Source organism: Leopardus geoffroyi, chromosome A1, assembly GCF_018350155.1.
Source record: "Leopardus geoffroyi isolate Oge1 chromosome A1, O.geoffroyi_Oge1_pat1.0, whole genome shotgun sequence".
NCBI classification, from domain to species: Eukaryota; Metazoa; Chordata; class Mammalia; order Carnivora; family Felidae; genus Leopardus; species Leopardus geoffroyi.
Window position 1 is genome coordinate 86,237,634 of NC_059326.1, and position 22,969 is coordinate 86,260,602.

The window sequence follows — 22,969 nt, forward strand, 5'->3', positions numbered from 1 at the left end:
ATGTTAACTTGCATTTAAATTTAAAATTAAATTTTAAAAAGAAAAAAATAAATGCAATTAATATTAATTTTCCAGTATTTAGTTATTAATAAGCAATCATATGTAGGTTATAAGAAAAGTATATTGGCTCTATAACATAAAATGTTCACATGTAAAAAAGAAACATTAAACAGGAAAATGTTGACAATGAAGTACAAAATTTGAAATACATAAATGCTATGTTTAATATATTTAATTATAATTTAATAATTTACGCCAAAGAGCATCTCTCTATCTTTCTATGTCTGTCTTTCTCTCCCTACATATGCCACTTTTACATACGTCACTTTGTACATATGAGACTTAACAACAAAAAAATGTTTATAAACTATCATTCAAAAAATACATGAATTTGGTTTCTTAACAAAGAAAGTGATAAAAGTATATCATAAAATTATGTTAAATTACCATTGTGTACACTTAAAATGTAAATAAATTTTATTTGTAATCTCAATAAACTCGGAAAAAAATAAAAGTAATTCAAATAGAATGAATACATCTTCTAAATCCAATGTGAATTAGTTTATACTTAAGCATATCATTATAAAACTGGCCACATTTCAGGTGCCCAGTAACCACACATAGCCAGAGGCTACTATATTGGATCATATTACTCCATAAGAAAAAGAGCAGCTGAGTAATCAAAAATCATACAATTGTATATGTTATACAAACTATTTAAATGTAAAAGAAAATATGTAGCTACAACTATGTATTCTGCTCAATATATAATATTTGTAAATATATAATAAATGAATAAATTATAATAAATAATAAATGACAAGAGGGTTATTGAGAACAAATACTAATTCACTAAAATAAAAGCTGTTTATTCTTAAAAATCTATTATAGTTTGAGAAACTGATTGCAAGATGGAGCAGAAAAAACAAGAGAGAGATACAAATAACCAACCATAAGAGTTAGCAACAAATACACAACAAATACAGGTGGAGTGTTTGCAGAGTCGTTGGCTGAACACACATTCCCCTCATTGAAAAGTGTGCCCATATCCTCTCATTCCCACTTATGTGATGTGCTAGATACCCAACCCCAGACTTGCTTAAAAACTTCTTCAGAAAAGATCCAGGGTTCTGGCCATGACTTGTACTGTAAGACACTGTTTGGGTGTTGTTGCATTCTGAGGTGTCAAAGCTGCTGTCCCTGCCTTGGTGGTTAACCTAATCTGATGAGAAATCATGAATTGTATCTGTGAATCAGACTCAAGGAACAAATATACATATTTGTACTCAAAAATTCCTGAAAACATTCAATTCTAACTTTTATGATAACCTAAAAGGATTCACTAACATGGATACTAACTTCAAGCAATAAATTGGATATGTACATGTATATTGTAGCCTCTCACTGAAGAAAAAGTTCTCATATACTTAGACTGAGCAGACATGCAGGGGTGCCTCAGCCAGAGAAACAGTGGTAGCAGCAAGGCTACATTTCATGTTTTCCAGGCATAAACATCAAAGAATGTCAAAGCATGGGAAGAAAACACAGAGTCTCCAGACACAGACCAAACACACCTCTGGTGCTTATGTGAAAGCAGGTAGGGAAGATGTGCAGTTTCAAGAACTGCTAGGTCATTATAGTGGGTCTTCTCTTTAACTGGCAGCTGGAGGATCATGGGGCTCTGGATCTAGTAGTGCTATTGTGTTTGACACAGAGGATCTGATTAGACATTTACCAAAATGTCATACAGATGGCCACCAGATGCATATAATTATGGTCAAAATCTCCAGTCATCAGTGAAATGCAAATAAAGAGCATGAGATATCATCTGACACCTATCATGATGGATAGTATCAAAAAGATAATAAATAATAATTGTTGGCAAGTAGTGGAGAAAAGAGAACACTCAAACAGAGTCGGTGAGAATCTAAATTAGGGCAACCACTGTGGAAAGTAGCTGGGAGTTACTTTAGGGTATCAAAAATAGAAATACTGTACAATCCAGTAATTCCACTACTGGCTATGTAGCCTCCCAGAAATGTAAACACTGATTCAAAAACATATATGTTCCACTATGCTTATTGCAATATTATTTACAACACCCAAGACATGGAAACAACCTAAGCACCTTCAGAGAGATGAATGAATAAATAATACATATTTTGTGTGTGTGTGTGTGTGTGTGTGTGTGTGTATACACAATGGATTATTATTCAGCCAACAAAAGAATGAGATCATGGTGAGATCGTGTGAGGGAGTTAAGATGTGGAAGAGTAGGGGGAATGGGATTTCCCTCATCCCTCAAACATAGCTGTTTGAGGTCAGATCACATGGAACACCCAGGAAATCCATCCATGGAGTGGCAGAAGGATCTCTAACGTTGGAGGGAGACAGCTTGGCAAGACTGGGGTGCTTGTATATAAATTGGGGGAGAAAAAAATGGCATAGGCACCAAGGGGAGGGAAGACTGTGTGTGCAGAGAAAAATGGGAGAAAAAAAGAGAGAGGTTTTGTAAGTGCAGCATTGAATTAGCATAAGTAGAAATCCTCTCTGGACCAGGGATTTGGGATTTGGGATTTGGGATAGGGAGAGTTCCAGTTTCCTTTTTGCAAACAGCTTTAGTAGCTGAAACTCAGAAGTAGGTTCCTAAGTGCATGACATTCTCCAGAGCAAAGCCAAGATCCTTGGTATATGCTTCTGGGGAGGAGGGAGTCAACCCCAGAGTGCATGGCAAGGGATAGTGATTTCAGGAACATACTGGGAGAGAATAATCTCTGTCTTGGAATACTTTGGAAAGAGTGTTTATTGCCTCCCTAAGGACAAAATTCCCGCAGGTGCCAACCAAAGGTCTTTTATCAGTAGGTTGGGTGGTTCAATTCTGGAACAGGGAAGGGGAGCCACACTGATTGGGTTCTTTAAGACTTCGAGTTTTGATTCCCAGCCCAGTCCTGAGGATATGCAGGAGGACTGTGGAGGAGGGCAAGCTGACAGTCCATACTATTCTATAAGGGCTTCCTGAACAGTGTGGGTTGAAGTACCCGGTCTGGGGATAGGAGATTGAGGTATTGCCATTTTACCTTCCAACACCAACCCGGTGGGCTTCAGAGAGTAGCACAGCAGCCCCCAGTGTAGATTGAACCCACTTACAACAAACTCCACCCCTCAGTGCCTGGCAATTGCTTATCTACTGCAGCAAGACTGACTGATCCAATGCACCTGGCCTCTCCTCCAGACCAGCACAGCCACTGTTTCCAGACACCAACAGGTAACAGTTTCTTTCTTTCTTTTATTTTCTTATATTTTATTGTATTTTATTTTATTTTATTTTATTTTATTATTTTTCTTTCTTCCCTCTTCTTTTATTTTTTGTTCCCCTTTTGGAAACAGGCTTATAGTTTCTAATTTATTTTTGGACAATTCATAGATAGATAGATAGATAGTGAGATCAGGCATTTTTATTCTATTCTTATTCCACTTTTTTTTTTATCTTTCATCATCTTCTTTATTTTCCATTCTCATTTTCTACTCTTAGGCTTGTAGTTTTTGATTCTCTGTTGGTTAGCTTTTTCCTTCTTTCAGTTTTCTCTTTTTATAGCATCAGGCTCCTTCCACCCCTTTTCTCCCCCACCCGCATAGTGTTACTTTAAGAAACAAATTAAAGCACAGCAGATTTAAATTCCAAAAACTCCACCACTATTAAAAAACAAAAACAAAAACAAACAAACAAAAAAAAAAAACGAGGAGGAGCTCTGCAGAGGGAAGACAAGTTGGATAGAGCAGCCAAAATGCAACAACAGAGTGCATGCAACATACACCAAAAACACTCTCTGAAGGGCCAGGCCCTTGACAATGCATGACTACTTTTTAATATAGTTGTACTCTCAGGTACAGGACATATAACAAGCTTTTAAACATGAAAAAGACAGAAACTTAACCAAAAATGACAAAACGGGGAAGTCTCCCCAAGAAAGTTCAAGAAGAAATCACATGCTGCGAATAGCTCAAGACATATATAAACAATATTTCTGAACAACAATTTAGAATAACAGTCACAAGACTAATACCTGGCCTTGAAAAAAAGCATAGAAGACACGAGATAAACTCTTGCTGCAGAGATCACAGACCTAAGAACTATTCACAATGAATTAAAAATGCTATATCTGAGATGCAAAGTAAATTAGATACAGTGACAATGAGATGCAAGAAACAAAGAAGATAATAGGTGACATAGAAGAAAAAATCTTGTAAAATAATGGAGCTGAAAAGAAGTGGGAAAGGAAATTACTAGATCACAGGGGAGAATTAAACTACAAGTGTTTCCATAAAATGAAACAATATCCGTATCATAAGAGTCCCAGGAGAAGAAAAGTGAAAGGGAAGGAAAGTTTATTTGAACAATTTATAGCTGAGAACATCCCAAATCTGAGGATAGGAATAGGCATTCAAGTCCCAGACATATAGAGATCTCCCTTCAAAATCAACAAAACACATCAACACCACGATATATCATTGTAAAAATGATAAAATACAAAGAAAATAATTCTGAAAGTTGATAATGAAACTATGTCTCTGAATGATATATTGGACTAGATAGACTTAACAGGTATATTCAGAACATTCCATCCTAACTCAGAAGAATACACATTCTTATTGAGTGCACATAGAACATTCTCCAAAACAGATCACATATTGAGTCACAAAACAGCCCTCAACAGGTACAAGAAGACTGAGACCATACCATGCACATTATCAGACCAGAACGCTGTGAAAGTTGAAATCAACTACAAGAAAAATTTAGAGTGCCTCAAATATATGGAGGATAATGAACATCCTACTAATGAATAAATGGGTTAACAAATAAATTAAATACAAAATTAAAAAAATACATAGAATATCATTTGCTTTTGTAAAAAAAATAATAATAAAATAACAAACACATGGAAGCATATGACAACAAAAACACGTAAGTCCAAACCCTTTGGGATGCAGCAAAGGCAGTCCTAAGAGGAACTCCATTGCAATTCAGGCCTACCTCAAGAGGCAAGAAAGGTCCCAAATACAGAAATTAACTTTCCACCTAAAGGAGAAATAAAAAGAGCAAAAAATACAGCCCAAAGCTAGCAGAAGAAGGGAAATAATAAAGATTAGAGCAGATATAAATGATATAGAATTTATAAAAATAGAAAAGACCAATGAAACTAAGCACAGGTTTTTGGAAAGAATAAACAAAATTGATAACCCTCTAGCCAGACTTCTCAAAAAGAAAAAGAGATAAGACTCATGAAATTACAAATGGAATCACGAATGGAAGAGCAAAAAGTACAAACACCACAGAAATACAAACAGTTATAAAAGAATTCTTTAAAAAATGATATGTCAATAAAGTGTACAATCTAGAAGAATGGACAAGTGTCTAGACACTCACATCATACAAAAACTGTAACAGGAAGAAATTGAAAATTTGAGCAGACCCATAATCAGCAAATAAATTGAATCAGTTATGAAAAATCTCCCAACAAATAAGAGTCCTTGGCCATATGGCTTCCCAGGGGAATTATACCAGGTACTTAAACAGGGTTAATACCTATTCTTCTCAAACTGTTCCAAAAAAATAGAAACTGAAGGAAAGCTTCCAAACTCATTCCATGAAGCCAGCATTCCCTTGATTTCAAAACCAAAGATACCGATAAAAAAGCAGAATTACTGGCCAATATTCCTGATGAACCTGGATGCAGAAATTCTCAACATGATACTAGCAAGTCAAATTCAACAGTACATTAAAAGAATTATTCAACATGATCAGGTGGGATTCATTCCTTGGCTGCAGGACTGGTTCAATATTTGCAAATCAATCAATGTGATATACCACATTAATACAAGAAAGTATAAGAACCATATGATCCTGCCAGTAGATGCAGAAAAAGGCATTTCACAAAATACACCATCTTTTTTGATAAAAATCATCAAGAATTTTAGGATAGAGAGAAAATACCTTAACATCTTAAAAACCATATATGAAAGGACCACAGCTAATATCATCCTCAATGGGGAAAAATTGAAAGCCTTTCCCCCCCTAAGATCTGGAACACCCCAAAGATGTCCACTCTCACCAATGCTTTTCAGCATAGTACTGGAAGTCCTAGTATCAGCAGAGAACAAAATAACATAAAAGGCATCCAAATTGACAAAGAAATCAAACTTTCATTCTTCACAGATGACATTATACTCTACATGGAAAACCTGAAAGATTCCACCAAAAACCTGCTAGAACTGATATATTAATTCAGCAAAGTCACAGGATATAAAATCAATGTATGTAAATCAGTTGCATTTCTATATCCCAGTAACGAAGCAACCTAAAGAGGTATACATATATACCCAAATTGTTCACAAAATAAAGGCAATCACCCCCCCTCCTTTTTTTCACTTACCTTTGGATTTTCTAGCACGCACAAGTAGAAGACAGATGGTTGCACCAACAGCTAGGAGAAACAGGACAAGAGTAAGCCACATTGCCCAAAGAGAGTCCTTGGGGAACAAGGCATCTGAAAAATAGAAATTGTCTCACTTAGCATCCAGCTTGGCATCAGTGGATTTGAGTTCTGGGAACAAATTCCAATATATTTTCTATTATGTGAGATTATTAGCAATTGCATATATTCTAAGCCTCACCTACCCCTCCCAGCAAATCTAAGGAATTTTTGAATCTTAAAGGGGCTTCAGCTTCTTTTTTTGTTCCTAAGGTATGGAGACTCACAGGTTTATTTTATAAATTATCATAATGTTTTAATATGCTGAAAACATACAAATAATTCATCAGATATCTATATAAACACAATCAAGATTTACCAACATTAACATTATGAGAAGTAGGGAGACCCTAAGTTCCTTTGTCCCTCAAACACAGCAGTATTAAAGCCAGAAGTCTTGGAATTCCAGGAATTCAGGCTACAGAATGACAAAAAACATCTCCAGAGGACCACAGGGACAACCTGTAGGGTCATAGGTGGATGATTGCTAGTTGGGAGTGATAAAATAGGCAGCATAAGCATGGAGGGGAGGGATCCCCTTCTGTAGAGAGACAAAAGGAAGAAAAAGAGAAGCTGTAGAAGTGTAGGATTGTATTTGGACAAGAGCAAAACCTCTCTGGACCACAGACAGGAAAACGAACAAACAGAGAAGGAAACAATTTCTATCACAAACAAGGGTTGTGGGACTTTCTCCAGACTGAGGCCTGCCACCCCAGCATGGTAGAGAGAGCCTACCCCAGGCTTGTTAGCGAGATCAGAGGTGCAGTTGGACAGAGCAGTCCACTCCCTTGAGTGCTATGGGAAGAAGGCATATAGCCTGTCCAGGAAGAAAAGACCTTGAGGGTGCCTTTCAGCCAGAGACCCTTTGTCAGGTGACTGGGCAGAGTGGTGCAGAGGGTGTATTGGGGCACACAGGGTGGGATCTTGTAAGACATTGGATTTGAATCCCATCCAAATGCCTAGGAAGCATGGGAGACTGTATAGTGGGACAAACCAGCCTGCTCATGTCCATGTGTCACTGTGAGTACAATATGAACAGAGTGGTTTGGGACATCTAGTCAGGGAAGGACAGACTGGGGTGTCACCATTTTTATCCCCATTATCAACAAGGTGGAGCTTCAGGGAACAGGACAGCAGGCCCAAAGTGGAGGCAGGAGTGGCCCACCAAAAACCATGCCCCTTGGTGCCTGGTAACTACAAGATTGACACTGACCTAACCAGATAGCCCCTCCTCCAGAACAATACAGCCACTGGTTCCAAGGCACCATCAGATATCAGTCCCACAGTTTTGCATTTTCTAACTGATTCTTGGTCAATTTTTTATACACATGTGTGTGTAAGTGATATATATATATATATATATATATATATATATATATATATAACACTTTGTTTCTTTTCTTCCTCTTATTTCTTCCTTTCTCTACTCTGTATGTTGGTTTGTTTAAGTGACCATTTTTAACCTTTGTTTTTCTGTATCTCCTTTATTTCTTCTCTCTCTCTCTCTCTCTCTCTCTCTTTCTGGATTAAGCTGTATAGTTTCTCTAATTTTCTGCCTGGAAATTTTTTTTTCCATTTATTTCCCCCCATCCCTGTCATTTCTCTCTTTGTACAGGATAAGTCTTCTTCCACTATCTTCCCATTTTTTAATTTTTCCCAGGGTTTCTTTAATGAACAAATCAAAGCACACCTTGTGGAAGGTCCAAACCATCACTACAAGTAGGGAGATAAAGCAACCAAAGTCACAACAACAGAGAGCATATAACACACTCTGAAAACATCTCCTGAAGGGCCAGGACCTGAAGAGTGTATGACTCCTTTTTAGTATAGTGCTATCAGGTGCAGGGAACATAGCAAGCTATTAAAACATATAAAGGACAGAAAACTAACCAAAATGATGAAATGGAAGAAATGTCATCCAAAGAAATGCCAGGAAGAAATGACAGCTAGATAATTGCTGAAAACAGATAAAAATAATATATCTGATCAAGAATTTAGAGTAATTGTCATAATATTAGTAGCTGGGCTTGAAAAAAAATAGAAGACAGAAGAGGATCTATTGCCACAGAGATAAAGGAATTAAGAAATAGTCATGATGAATTAAGAAATGTTGTAATTGAGGTGCAAAATTAACTAGATGCTGTGACAGTGAGGATGGAGGAAGGAGAGGGGAGAATAAGTGAAATAGAAGACAAAATTATGGAAATGATGAAGCTGAGAAAAAAAAAAGACAGATCAAAAAACACTAGACCATAAGGAGAGAATTAGAGAACTAAGTTATTCAATGAAACATAATATCCATGTCATAGGAGTTTCAGAAGAAGATAGAGAAAAAGGAGCAGAAGGTTTACTTGAACAAATTATATCTGAGAACTTCCCTAATCTGGAATTTAAATCCAGGAGGTACAGAGAACTCCCTTCAGATTCAAAAAGAATAAGTCTTCACCACAGTATATAACAATGAAACTGGCAAAATGCAAAGATAAAGAGAGAATTCTGAAAGCAGTAGGGGAAAAAAGGTCCTTAGCCTACAGTGGTAGACACATAAGTTTAGTAGAAGACCTGTCCAATGAAATTTGGCAGACCAGAAGTGAATGGCAGGAAAATTCAATGTGGTAAATAGGAAAAATATGCAGCCAAGAGTCATTTATCCAGCAAGGCTTTCATTCAGAATAGGAGAGATAAATGCTTTCCCAGGCAAACAAAGTTGAAGGAGTTCATGACCACTGAACCAGCCCTGTAAGAGATCCTAAGGGGAACTCTGTGAGTGGAATGCTACAATGCTACAAATGAGCAGAGATGTCATCACAAGCATGAAACTTACAGATAACACAATGACACTAAATACCAGTCTTCCAATAATAACTGAATGTAAATGCAATAAATGCTCCAATAAAAAGGCATGGACTATTAGAATGGATAAAAAACCAGGATCCATCTATATGTGGTCTACAAGAGATCAATTTTAGACCTGAGAACAGTTTAAGATTGAAAATGAGGGGATAGAGAACTATCTATTATGCTACTGGAAGTCAAAACAAATCTGTAGCAGCCATAGTTATGTCAGACAAACTAGATTTTAAATTAAAGGCTGTAACAAGAGATAAAGAAGGGTATTATCATAATTACAGAGTCTACCCATCAAGAGGAGCTAACAATTGTAAATGTTTATGCCCCCAACTTGATTAAATCCAAATATATAACTAAAATAATCACAAATAGAAGGAACCTTATTGATAAGAAAACATTAATTTCAGGGGGCTTTAATACTCCACTTAGAGCAATGGGAGATCATCTAGGCAGAAAATCTATAAAAAACAGTGGCCTTGAATGATACACTGGACCACATGGACTTGACAGATATATTCAGAACTTTTCATCCAAAAGCAGCAGAATAAAACATTCCTTTTGAGTGCACATGGAATATTCTCTGAGATGGATCACATACTGCGGCACAAAACAGCTCTAAATAAATATAGAAGAATTGAGATCATACCACCCATGCTTTCAGAGCATACCACTATGAAACCTGAAATCAACCACAGGAAAAATTTGGAAAACCTCCAAATGCATGGAGGATAGCAAACATCCTACTAAAGAACTAATGGGTCAACCAGGCAATTAAAGAAGAATTTTTTAAAAAATATATATGGAAACAAATGAAAATGAAAACACAACAGTCCAAACTGTTTAGGATGGAGCAAAGGCAGTCCCAAGAGGAAAATACATTGCAATCTGTCCTATCTCAAGAAACAAGAAAAATCCCAAATACAAAATCTAACAGCACACCTAAAGGAACTAGAAGCAGAAAAAAAAGAATCCCTAAAGCCAGAAAAGAATAGAAGTAATAAATATTATTGCAGATATAAACAATACAGGATGAAAAAAAAGAAAAAAAGAAAGAAAAAGAAAAAGAAATCAATTAATCTAAGAGCTGGGTTTTTTAAAGAAAAAACAAAATTGATAAACTCTAGCCAGACTTCTCAAACAGAAAAGAGAGAGAACTCAAATAGTTAAAATCATGAATGAAATAGGAGAGATCACAATTAACACCAAATAAATACAAACAATTATTAGAGAATAGTAGGCAAAATTATATGCCAACAAACTGGACAAACAGGATACCCACACACTACCAACACTCAAATGGGAAGAAATAGACAATTATAACATATCCAAAACCAGTGAAAAAATTGAATCATTTATCAAAAATCTCCCAACAAATTAGAGTCCTGTCCAGATGGTTTTCGAGGAGAACTCTGCCAGACATTAAAGTTAATACTTATTCTTATAAACCTGGTTCAAAAAATATAAATGGAAGGAAAGCTTCCAAACTCATTCTATAAAGTCAGCATTACCTTGATTCCCAAATCAGACAGACCATACCAAAAATGAGAATTATAGGCCAATATCCCTGATAAAAATGGATGCAAACATTCTCAACAAGATACCTAAAAATTGAATTCAACAGTATATTAAAACAATTATTCACCATGATCAATTGGGATTCATTCCTTGGCTGCAGGGCTGGTTCAATATTCAGAAATCAACAATATGATACAAGAAAACAATATGATAGAAGAAAAGATAAAAAACATATGATCCTGTCAATAGACACAGAAAAAAATATCTGAGAAAATAGAGCACCCTTTTTTCCCAAAAAGGGTTTTATTAATTAATTAATCATTATTAATTAATTTATTTATTTTTAACTTACATCCATGTTAGTTAGCATATAGTGCAATAATGTTTTCAGGAGTAGATTGCAGTGATTCATCCCTTAGGTATAACACTCAGGGCTCATTCCAAAAAGTATCTTCCTTAATGTCTCTTACCTATTTAGGTTATTCACCCACCCACAGCCCCTCAGCAACTCTCAGTTTGTTATCTGTATTTAAAAGTCTCTTATGTTTTGCCTCCCTCCTTGTTTTTATATTCTTTTTTGGTTCTTTTTCCTTATGTCCATCTGTTTTGTATCTTAAATTCCTCATATGATTGAGGTCATATGATATTTTTCTTTCTCTAGGTGACTTATTTCACTTAGCATAATACTCTCTAGTTCCATCCACATTGTTGCAAATTGCAAGATTTCATCCTTTTTGTTTACAGCGTCCTTTCTTAATAAAAACACTCAGGAAAGTCAGGATAGAAGAAACATACCTTAACTTCATAAAAGCCATATAGGAAAAGCCTACAGCTAATATCATCCTCAATTTGTAAAAACTGAGAGCTTTCCCCTGAGGTTAGGAACAAGACAAGGATGTGCACTCTCACCACTGTTGTTTAGCATAGTGTTGGAAGTCCTAGCCTCAGCAATGAGACAACAAAATGAAATAAAAGGCATCCAAATTGTCAAAGAAGAAGTCAAACGGTCACTTTTCTCAGATGACATGATACTCTACATGAAAAACCTGACTCTACCAATAATCTGTTAGAACTGATACAGGAATTTAGCAAAGTCACAAGGTATAAAATAAATATGCAGAAAATGTTTGAATTTCTGTAAATCAATGGTGAGGCAATATAAAGAAAAATCAAGAAATTGATCCCATTCACCATTGCACCAAGAACCATACAATACCTAGGAATAAACCTAACCTAAGAAGTAAAACGGCTGTATGCTGAAAACCATTAAAAAAAAAAAAAAAAAAACTTATGAAGTAAATTAAAGAAGACACAAATAAATGGAAAAACATTCCATGCTCATGAATTGGAAGAACAAATATTGTTAAAATATCAATACTACCCAAATTAATCTACACATTCAATGCAATCCCAATTAGAATTGCACCTGCATTCTTCTCAGAGCTAGAACAAACAATTCTAAAATTTGTATGGAACCAGAAAAGATTCTGACTAGCCAAAGTAATGTTGAAAAAGGAAAACAAGTGGGAGGCACCACAATTCCATACTTTAGCCTCTACTCCAAAACTGAAATTATCAAGACAGTATGGTATTGGCACAAAAGCAGACACATAGACCAATGGAATAAAATAGAGAACCCAGTATTGTACCCACAGATTTATGGCCAACTAAACTTTGATAAATCAGGAAAGAATATCCAGTGGAAAAAAAAGACAGTCTCTTTAGCAAATGGTGCTGGAAGAATTGGACAGCAATATGCAGAAGAATGAAACTGGACCACTTTTATATACCATACACAAAAATAAACTCAAAATGGATGAAAGACCTAAATGTGAGACAGGAAAACATCAAAACCCCAGAGAAGAAAGCAGACAACAATCACTTCAACCTCAGTTGCAGAAACTTCTTGCTCAGCACGTCTCTGAAGGCAAGGGAATTAAAAGCAAAAATTAGCTATTGGGACCTCATCAAGATAAAAAGCTTCTTTCCTGCAAAGGAAACAATCAAGAAACTAAAAGGAAACTGATGGAATGGGAGAAGATATTTGCAAATGACATATTAAATAAGGGTTTAGTACCCCAAAAGCTATAAAGAATTTACCAAACTCAACACCCACAAAAACAAATAATCCAGTGAAGTAATAGGCAGAAGACATGAATATACACTTTTCCTAGGAAGTCATCCAGATGACCAACAGAAACATGAAAAGATGGGCAAAATCTCTCATCATCAGCAAAATATAAATAAAAACCACACTGAGAAACCACCTCATACTGGTTAGATTGGCTAAAATTAAGAACTCAGTATCAAAAGATATTGGCAAGGATGTAGAGAAACAGGAACCCTCTTACACTGTTGGGGGGAATGAAATCTTGTGCAGCTGCTCTGGAAAATAGTGTGGAGGTTCCTCAAAAAATTAAAAGTAGAGTTACCCTACGACTGAGTAATAGCACTACTAAGAATTTATCCAAAGGATACAAAATGTCTGATCCATAGGGGCACATGTACTCCAATGTTTATAACACTATCAACAATTGCCAAATAATGGAAAGAGTCCAAATGTCCATCAACTGATGAATGGATAAAGATGTGCATTATATATACAATGGGATACTATTGGAAATGAGAAAGAATGAAATCCTGCCATTTGTTACAACATGGATGGAACTGGTGGTAATTATGTAAAGTGAAATAAGTCAGTCTGAGAAAGACAGATATTATATGTTTCCATTCATATATGGAATTTGAGAAACATAACTAAAGACCATAGGGGAAGGGAGGAAAAATATAGTTTCAAACAGAGAGGGAGGCAAACCATAAGAGTCTCTTAAATATAAAGAACACTGAGGGTTGATGTGGTTGCAGGGGAGAAGGGGAAATAGGTGATGGGCATTGAGAGGGGATACTTGTTGGGATGAGCACTGGGTGTTGTATGCAAGAGATGAATCATGGGAATCTACTCCTGAAACCAAGAGCACATTGTATGCACTGTATGTTAGCTATCATGACAATAAATCATATTTAAAAAAAACACACATTAACATTACTATACTTGTGACAAATAATTCTCTTATAATAAATAAAAATCTTCAAATACAATATTTATTTTCATCATTTTCTCCTCTTTTTGTCCTACAGATCCCCACACTGACTTTGCCATGTATCCTTTCTTTAAACTTTTTAAATGTTTATTTTTTGAGAGAGAGGGAGAAAGAGCATGAACAGAGGAGGGGCAGAGGGAGAGGGACACACAGAATCTAAAAAAGGCTCCAGGCTCTGAGCTGTCACCACAGAGCCTGATGTGGGGCCTGAACCGTGATTTGGGGTCTCATGACATGTGCTGAAGTCAGATGCTGAACTGACTGAGCCACCCAGACACCCTACCATGTGTCCTTTCTATCCATTTATTTTCTACATAAGCATATATATGTGAGATTGGCAACATTCTGAGGAGTGACAAGCACAAGGAGAAACTGTGATACCTTGGATGATAAACCAAATGGGATTCATGGTCTAGGTTCTAGAGACAGATATTATTTCAATTCACCATTTCTTGTGAGATATCTGTCAGCTAGCAACTGAAATCAGTAAAAATAACTCTTGTTTTTGATAATTTTCTATTTTTTTTTTAATTTTTAAATGTTTTATTTATTTTTGAGACAGCGAGACACAGAGTACGAATTGGGGAGGGGCAGAGAGAGAGGGACACACAGAATCTGAGGAAGGCTCCAGGCTCTGAGCTGTCAGCACAGAGCCTGATGTGAGGCTCAAACTCACAAACTGTGAGATCATGACCTCAGCTGAAGTCAGACATGTAACTGACTGAACCAGCCAGGCTCTCCTGATAGTTTTCTATTTAATATTGTTATTTCAAAAGAGGTACTGACCTAGCCACTCAGGTGCTCCAAAATGACTGTGTAATTTTTAATTGATGATCTAAAACATATATGTAAGTGTTTGTATATATATTTTATCTCTATTTTGGTATATGTGTTTGCTTCCTTCAAATTTTCAACCTCAAGTTCTTATTCTAATTATCTTAAACCAATGTGACTTCCCAAACTAAAGCACGATAGAAATGACACTTTACTTATTGATAAAAGGTCATACAAATGTTTATCCACTATAGAAAAAATATATATTGTGGCTTGGTATTTTTTTTAGTAATGGGGATATTTAAAAATACATATAATGTCATCAGGAGTTTATATTATTTCTGGGAAATAGTGACATATAATCAAAATTATGTGTGAGTAAAGAGGGAACTTAACACAGAATAGATTGAAGATAGCTTCCTGAGAGGTTAAGATTAAATATTGAGGGACTTTAGAAAACTCTTAGTTATAAGAAAATAGAAGAAATGTGTCAATAACAGGCTACATGAGGTATTACAAGAATATGTTTAAAGAATTAATGAGGGGTAGAAAGATTTGGAGACAAAGAAAGAGAGGGATGAAAGATGAAGCTGGAGAGATAAGAAAGGACAAGAACTAAAGACTGTTGTTGACAAGCTGCAATACTTCAAATAAGGACATTTGCATATCCAAGAAGTTGGGGGAGATCATGTGGGCAAACTATTTCTTTGAACAATCACTTTCAGTAGTTATTGGAATGTCTGAGCTCTTCTCTACCTGTGATATTAATTTTATGAGGTAGACACCATAATTATCCCAATTTAACTGATGGGAACTGAGCACAAGAAGGTCAATACTTGCCCAAGATCATGATGCTGCTAAATGGCACTGCCAGGATACAAATCCAATTTGAAAGATGGGAGAAAACACCAAATTGTTAAAACAGGCTTTCCCTAGGCAATAGGATTAGGTGAAGCTTAGGAGCAACTTCAAAAGATTCCACAAAGACATTATTACCTTTTGAATACTTTTGTGCACTCAGGTATTCATTTTCATGAAGTAGCACAATGACATTTATATTGAAATAAGAAATACAAAACAAGACAAAATGTGACTTTTTCCAACTTCTCCACATTAAGAGTTAGAAATGGATAAACTAGAATATCCTTCTAGGTCTGTCAGTCATAGGTCTTTGCCATTAAGACCTTCCTGATCAGCAGTGATATCTCAATATATCAACTTTGGAGGAAACTGACCTGCCATGGAGACAAGCACCACCTTCTCCACACTGAGTATTAGGTTCCTTATAACACAAGATACTTCTGTTCTTGAACTTCTATCCATTATGATAGATGATTCCATATGAAACAGTCCATTTTCTTCTCTTCTCTTTGTCTCAGAGGCTGGTGCCAAGTGCAATCCTTGAGGGTCCTTCCATTGTATCTCAGGCTCTGGAAACCACCCAGTGGATATGCAGGTCATCTTAATGTCTCTGTTATTGCCAGGCTCAATGTGAATATGAGGAGCCATACCTGAGACTAGGAGAGCCAAAGAGAGACAGAGAAAGTATGTATCTCCAAAAGTTTTCTTGCCAGTTTACATTTTAATTAACTTCTATGAAACTCAGTTTTCTTATTTATAAAACAGGAGTTAGAAAAATAACTGCGAAGAACTTTAGAGAAAAAAAATCAGCTGTATCAACATTTTAAAAGTACCCACATACAAAACATGTCTGTATTCTTTTCTTTTCCTCCCTCGCATTTGAAACATTACCTAGTATTTTATCTGATGATTCTTAAAGTTGAGTAGACAAACACTCTATGATTTCATTTGCAGCCTCCAAATTTAAAGGAACACAACAGTTTGTGGTTTTCTATAGCAAATTGGTAGTCATTTTACAAATATGTTTTAATCTCTAATTCTAAAGAAGCTATTTTTAATAAGAACTTCCTTTAAGTTTGGAAATGCTATCAACATCAATGTAGTCCAAACAAACTAGCTATAGGTGGCTACAGAGAACCTGAAATATTGTTAGAAAATGGATTTCTTATTTTAATCAATTAAATTTATATAAGCAAATGTAAATTCAAATACCACATGCAGCTAGTAGCTACCATTTTGGATAGAACAATTTGGGGAATAGTGTTTTAATTATACATATGCCAGTTCATGTTACAACTGCATGTTCTAACTCCCACTTACATTTAGGAGTAGCCTTGATATGCTGGTGTAAGTGTTTTAAAAGGGAGATGATGTGTGTGCCTTCTAGAATATTTCCCTCAAAGGAAGGAGATATACTTTTTCCTTCATTCTTTCTCTCTCTCAAGGGCTGGAGTAGAATGGCTTTGGGTCATTGTCAAAAGTCAATTTTCTGGATATGGAAAAAAAACATCAATATAAGAGAAATACGTGAATTTCACGGTTTATACTCACTCTTCCGGTTCTAGATCCTTTCTTCCTATAACTCAGAAGAATAGAAACTGGTTTAATCTACTATGTGTTGAAGTTCATTGTATAGTAGTGTAGCATTGTACAGTATTATGTACAATAACCAATGCAGTCTATAACAAAACAAAGAATCAAATTTCCTGGGATACAACTTGGGTTTAATTTTGGGTTTTGGGTTTGATTTGGGTTTAATTTTGTCTTCTGATAGATATGTTAAACCCCTAAACTTCAAAATCTATGCGTTTATTTGGAAACCATTCTGTACATGTATTAGTAAAGATGAAATTATACGGGAATAGGAGGGTTCTAATCCAAAATGATTGTGGCCTATGTAAACAGAAAGAAATTTGGAAACAGAAACACAGGGGAAAGGTCCCTGTGAAGATGGAGGCAGAGATGGGAAAGATCCTATCAAATCCAAGAAATGCCTAGCACCGCAAGAAACTGGAAGAGGCAAGGAAGTATTTTCCTTATATTATTCCCTGGGACGATAACCCTGATGACGCTTTGATTGTGGACTCTGGCCTCCAGAATTGTGAAAATTTCTATTGTTTTTGGGCCATCCAATTTTTGTTGATTTTTGACAGTCCTTCTGTGAAGTTGATGAAGGAATTATCTAATGTCATATGATATTGCATGGATGGCCATACCCTGAAGAAGTACCATGAGGTGACTAGCATATAGTGTTTCAAACCAGTGATGACTTAGCTGGCACTATGGTACCATCCAGTGCTGGTACTCATACATGGAATTTTTAGAATACAGTGGCTTTGAAAATCAGTAGAGGAGAATAGTTGTGAGGATAAGCTATAGAGTCAAAGAGTTACACTTGTACTAGCTGGCACAACTGAACCAATATGTCTAACGACTCAATCTCTCTGTGCTTCCATTCTTGTTTTGTAAAACCAGGATTAAGAGAGTCTCAACTCATATGAATGGTCTACAAATTCCTTCATATAAAGTGCTTACGGGGTTGTATTGAATAAATATTATTCTTCTTAAAGAGTTAATTAACTAAGAGTACAAAGAAAAGATGTTTTTCCTTGCTGGGATCCTTCCAATTGAAAGGCCATCATCCCATTGTATTTCTTGTATTCAGACTACTTGCTAGGGGTTGGAGGGAAATGTGGTTGAGGATGGGTAGTTTATAAAAACAAGATTATATTTAGCAGGTCTTTGTAGAAACACAATAAATGCTTAATTTGATTCTGATTTTCTGGAGAGAGAAGAGTAAAGTTGTACTTCGAATTACATCATTCTGTTTGCCTTATTAAATGTGGGGGTTAAGGGTAGAACAACGTCTGAGTCCAGCATCAATTAAAAATAGGAGTGGAAATTAGGGGTGGTGGGTATGGATAATTTCACAGGCTTGAAACATGTATTCCAAGTGTTGTCTTAGCCATTAATGTTCTCTTATGAATGATCAAGTCAAGACAGAGGAGTCAAAGTGGAGAAAAGATTGTCAGCAGGAGAGGAAACCAGGTCACCATTGTTCTCCTACCATCGTGGGTTTCTAACTGGCATAGTTGAGGCCTACATAGTTTCTGACATAGCACAAGCTGACTTTAAAACATTTTTTACCTATTTAGAGAGTCTGGTATTTTTTATTATCTTATGACCACGACAGGGAGAGAAAACCTATGGTTTTCACCATTATGAGACCATATGATTATGTTACCTAATATAAGGGCTTTCAATTTTATTTCTTATCTTTTAGAAAATATTTTGGTTAAGTTTGCAACCTATTCTTGTGGTTTTGATAGTAATTATTAACTGATGGATCTGCTTACCTGTACCCTACAAGTGTCAAACTAGCTTGATAGTAGAAGACAGTGATGCTTATTGATTGTAAGTAGAATTTAATGTAGGGGTTCTTGTTCACTACAACCTCCTGGATATTGAAACAACAAAGGGAATGAGTTGGTTGTTTTGACTCAAGGCATAGAAGAATCTTTTCTCTAGAAGAGGGTACAGTACTATGGATTTGCCTGCAGAGACTGCATTTTTATCACAAAGTGATTACTGACACTGGGGAAAATGTCACTCCTCCAGGAAGGAGAGACAGATTAAAGAAATCCATGCCATAAGTCACAGTGTCTAAGCAAATCACAGGAAAATATGAGTTATTCAGCTAGAGAAAATCAAGGGCTTGGTATAAAAATCTGGCACAAATGAAAACTATAATGCTACACAGCACTAGACACTACATTGCAGTAGTTACGGGACTGAATGTAAAAGGATCCATCCTAGGAAGAAGTACAGAAGGTCATGGATAATTCATCTGGAGGCAGTAAGAGCACTGAATCAACGTAGCACTTTATTTTTCTGATGTATCATGAATTAGGATAGCAGGTTCAAAGATGAGATGGGTCCCATTATGATCAACAAAATGTTGCAAAAAAAAGCAGCTCACCTACAATTAGGGAGCACAAAGACATTTTGGGGGGAAAGTCTAGATTCTTCAAATATATTTGTGATCACTTATTATGTCAATATTTATATACAAGTTTATATTATAATAGGCCACAAGGTGATACAATTTCTTAAGAATTTAGAAGTACATCTTTTTTTCATTAATTTCAAATGTGAAAGGTTATATCTACAAATATTGGACTTGGTTGGAATATAAAATCCAGATATTTCTACCTCCCACAGGAAAAAGAGAAGGGAAAACAAATTTCTTTGGATGGCTTGAGGGCTTCTGGACTTCATAAAAAGATGTGTAGAATTCAAGGGTATTGTTTGTAATATATGTCCACAATGCAAATTAAAGAGCTTAACACAGGGTTTATAGTAGTTTAATTAAAAAATATATCCTTGGGTAGGAAATAAATTTTATCTTGCATATATGACTTGGAAAAATCATATCAGAAAATCTGTATCAGAAAAGCTCATCTACAAGGCACAGGAGTTTGCGATGTAGATTCTAAAATTGTGTCAACAAATTACCATTTTTGAAGCTCAAAAAAATATCAAGCAGAAGCACGATGTTAGAATTTTGTGTCAAGAGCTTCAAGATATGAAATGCATTCTTCTAAAGACTCTGGGGTAAAATGGAAGAATAGTGGAAAGGTGATTTCTATTTAGTGGTAGAATTACTCTGCACAAAGAACAAGTAAGTCAGAGATAAAGAAAATTGAGATGATCCTGAGTTATGACATATTTTTATTGAAGTAGCAAAGTAGCAAGCGACTCCCAGATTCAAAGCCCTTGATAAAGGTTTATTCAAGTTTTAGGAAATGTTTGCAGGATTCTAGAAGTGGTTGTCTAACAACTGGAATACCTCACAAGTTACAATAGAATGAAAGATACCTGCTCAAAAGGCAAAAATTAATGAATGGATGAATATAATTGGTCTCATGCCTCTTAGGTTCTGATTAAATGCTTCCAGTGGAGTTACACTCTTTTGCATACAATAGACCCTTGCAGCAAGGATCCCCAGTATTCTTACATAAAAAGCAGATATACTGTAAACTCAGGAAGGAATATCAGAAGGAGGTTACTATTCTTACCATGACTCAGCAGAAACATTACCAGAGGATGTGTGGATCAAAGTGTCTGGTTACAAAAATGTTGACTCAGAGAGGTATTTAAAGCTTGCAGGCAAGTGTCTTTGCAATTTACCCCCTTTAATATCTGAAGAATTATATAAGAGCACACCCTTTATTGTAAAAATACGGAATCAGGGTTACTTATGCATATGAAGAATTGTTACTAAATAGGAGGCAGGGGCATTTGCACACAGGTCAGGGAGTTCTGGAGGAAAGCAAATTTCCTTCCTTTTGGAGAAAGGTCAATATCATTTCTCTTAAGTCCATTGTAAGAGAGATGATGCAAAAACTCTTCATCTGAGCTCAGTGCAAGGTCCTAAATTGTTTATAGAAAAAATGTTGTTTCAGTCTCAGCGTATTGTTGAATTACAGTCCTTCCTTACACTTTCACTCTTGCAGTACAATTGTGTGTGTGTGTGTGTGTGTGTGTGTGTGTGTGTGTGTGTGTATGTGTATAATAACAGAACAGGAGTGAGATATAAGGGGATAAATTATGCAGGATCTGAATAAACAATGATGTCATATTAAGAATAGGCAAGACCACATTTCACTGGGCTTTTCCCAGAGTGGGCAGCAGTGAAGTGCAGAAAACCTAGCCTGGATGGCAGACTGGTCAGATATTTTCTGCTTCTTTTTACGTCCTTCTGAGACTTAGAAGACAAAGTTACATTTCTGGGGTTCTTCTGAGATAGAACATACAATAATCCCTACTCTTTCTTTTCTTAAAAGTAATTATGTCGACAAAGATAAAAATAGATTTTCACTACTACCCAAGAATGATGGGGCACACTGATTAGATTTGTTTTACATATTTAACTTTCTTGACATTCAATCATAGTGTTTGTATAGATTTAGCTACCTCTATCCATATACACCAATACTTTAGACTGCTGATGAAAAAAATAATACAATTTGTGTAGGAGTTTTCATTGCAGTGACTTACCTGTGACCAACATTTCAAATCGTACTTCACTGTAGAATGTGGAGCTTTCAAAGAAACACCCATACTCCCCTCCATCTGAAGGTCGGATGGGGTGGATCCTTAGGGCAACGTGCCCTTTGGTAATATTGTCCTTCAGGAACTCTGTCCTCCCTTGGTACTCTGGTATCTGGTGCTCCAAATGATCCTGGGAAGTCCTATATTGATGTACCAGGGCTGAAAGATCATTTCGGTACCATGTCACCTCCATGTCTTGAGCATCCATTGATGGGCTGAGGTGACAGGACAGCACAGCCTCCTCCCCAATCACAGCAATGACTGGTGCTCTTGGTCCTATCACATGAAATTGCCCTGGAAGTAATTTTTAAAACAAGAGAATCATCACTTAGACAGTGATAGCATGGTAGTGGTCATCTAATCAGTAAAAAGTTACATCAGTTTAATTAACATAGCAAGCTGTAGTTAATTAATGAACAGATTTAAAATAAAGATGCCCAAATACACTGTCAGCATAAAGGATAATACAGGACATGATGACAATGTAGAACAATCATATGATCTTAACAACAATTTAATTGTGTTTTCCCTTTTCCTAGGATTGAAATTCAAATTATATAAATCGCATTGTTTATGTCATAAAAATTACATGTGTTAGAGAATATTATTCTCATTTTACAGATGAGAATATTGAGTTGGTCAATAACTACTGAGTCTGTGATTAATGAATTGAGCGAGTGAATGATAAATTGTCACTAAATATTTAATTACAAAGGAATTATTTAAGAATGCTAATAGTAACATCCAAATGTTTCCTTGCTTTAAATTATGTACTATATATGGGGTGCCTGGGTGGCTCAGTTGGTTTAACATCCGACTTTAGCTCAGGTCATGATCTCATGCTCCATGAGTTTGAACCCCACGTCAGGCTCTGTGTTGAGAGCTCAGAGCCTGGAGCCTGCTTCAGATTCTATGTCTCCCTCTCTCTCTGCCCCTCCCCTGATCACTCTCTCTCTGTCTCTCAAAAATAAACAAAGGTTAAAAAATTTAAAAATAGGGGCACCTGGGTGGCTCAGTCTGTTAAGCATCCGACTTCGGCTCAGGTCATGATCTCACGATCCGTGAGTTCGAGCCCCGCGTCGGGCTCTGGGCTGATGGCTCAGAGCCTGGAGCCTGCTTCTGATTCTGTGTCTCCCTCTCTCTCTGCCCCTCCCCCGTTCATGCTCTGTCTCTCTCTGTCTCAAAAATAAATAAACGTTAAAAAAATTTTAATAAAAAAAATTA

General features: G+C 36.0%; 1 protein-coding gene across 5 annotated transcripts in view; it reads right to left on the reverse strand.

Moving 5' to 3' along the window:
- LOC123600842 (butyrophilin subfamily 2 member A1-like) overlaps positions 1-22,969 on the reverse strand; it is a 135,432-nt gene that overhangs the window by 94,030 nt on the left and 18,433 nt on the right. For 4 of the 5 annotated variants that reach the window (XM_045483282.1, XM_045483302.1, XM_045483290.1 and 1 more), the window contains exons 2-4: positions 21,692-22,039; positions 16,006-16,287; positions 6,432-6,545 (exon numbers count right to left, since the gene is read on the reverse strand). In XM_045483282.1, coding sequence (XP_045339238.1) covers positions 6,432-6,545; positions 16,006-16,287; positions 21,692-22,039 — 744 coding nt within the window. Of the gene's footprint in view, positions 1-6,431; positions 6,546-16,005; positions 16,288-16,951; positions 17,121-21,691; positions 22,040-22,969 lie in introns of those variants that run through there. The other variant, XM_045483295.1, reaches the window with a different exon arrangement.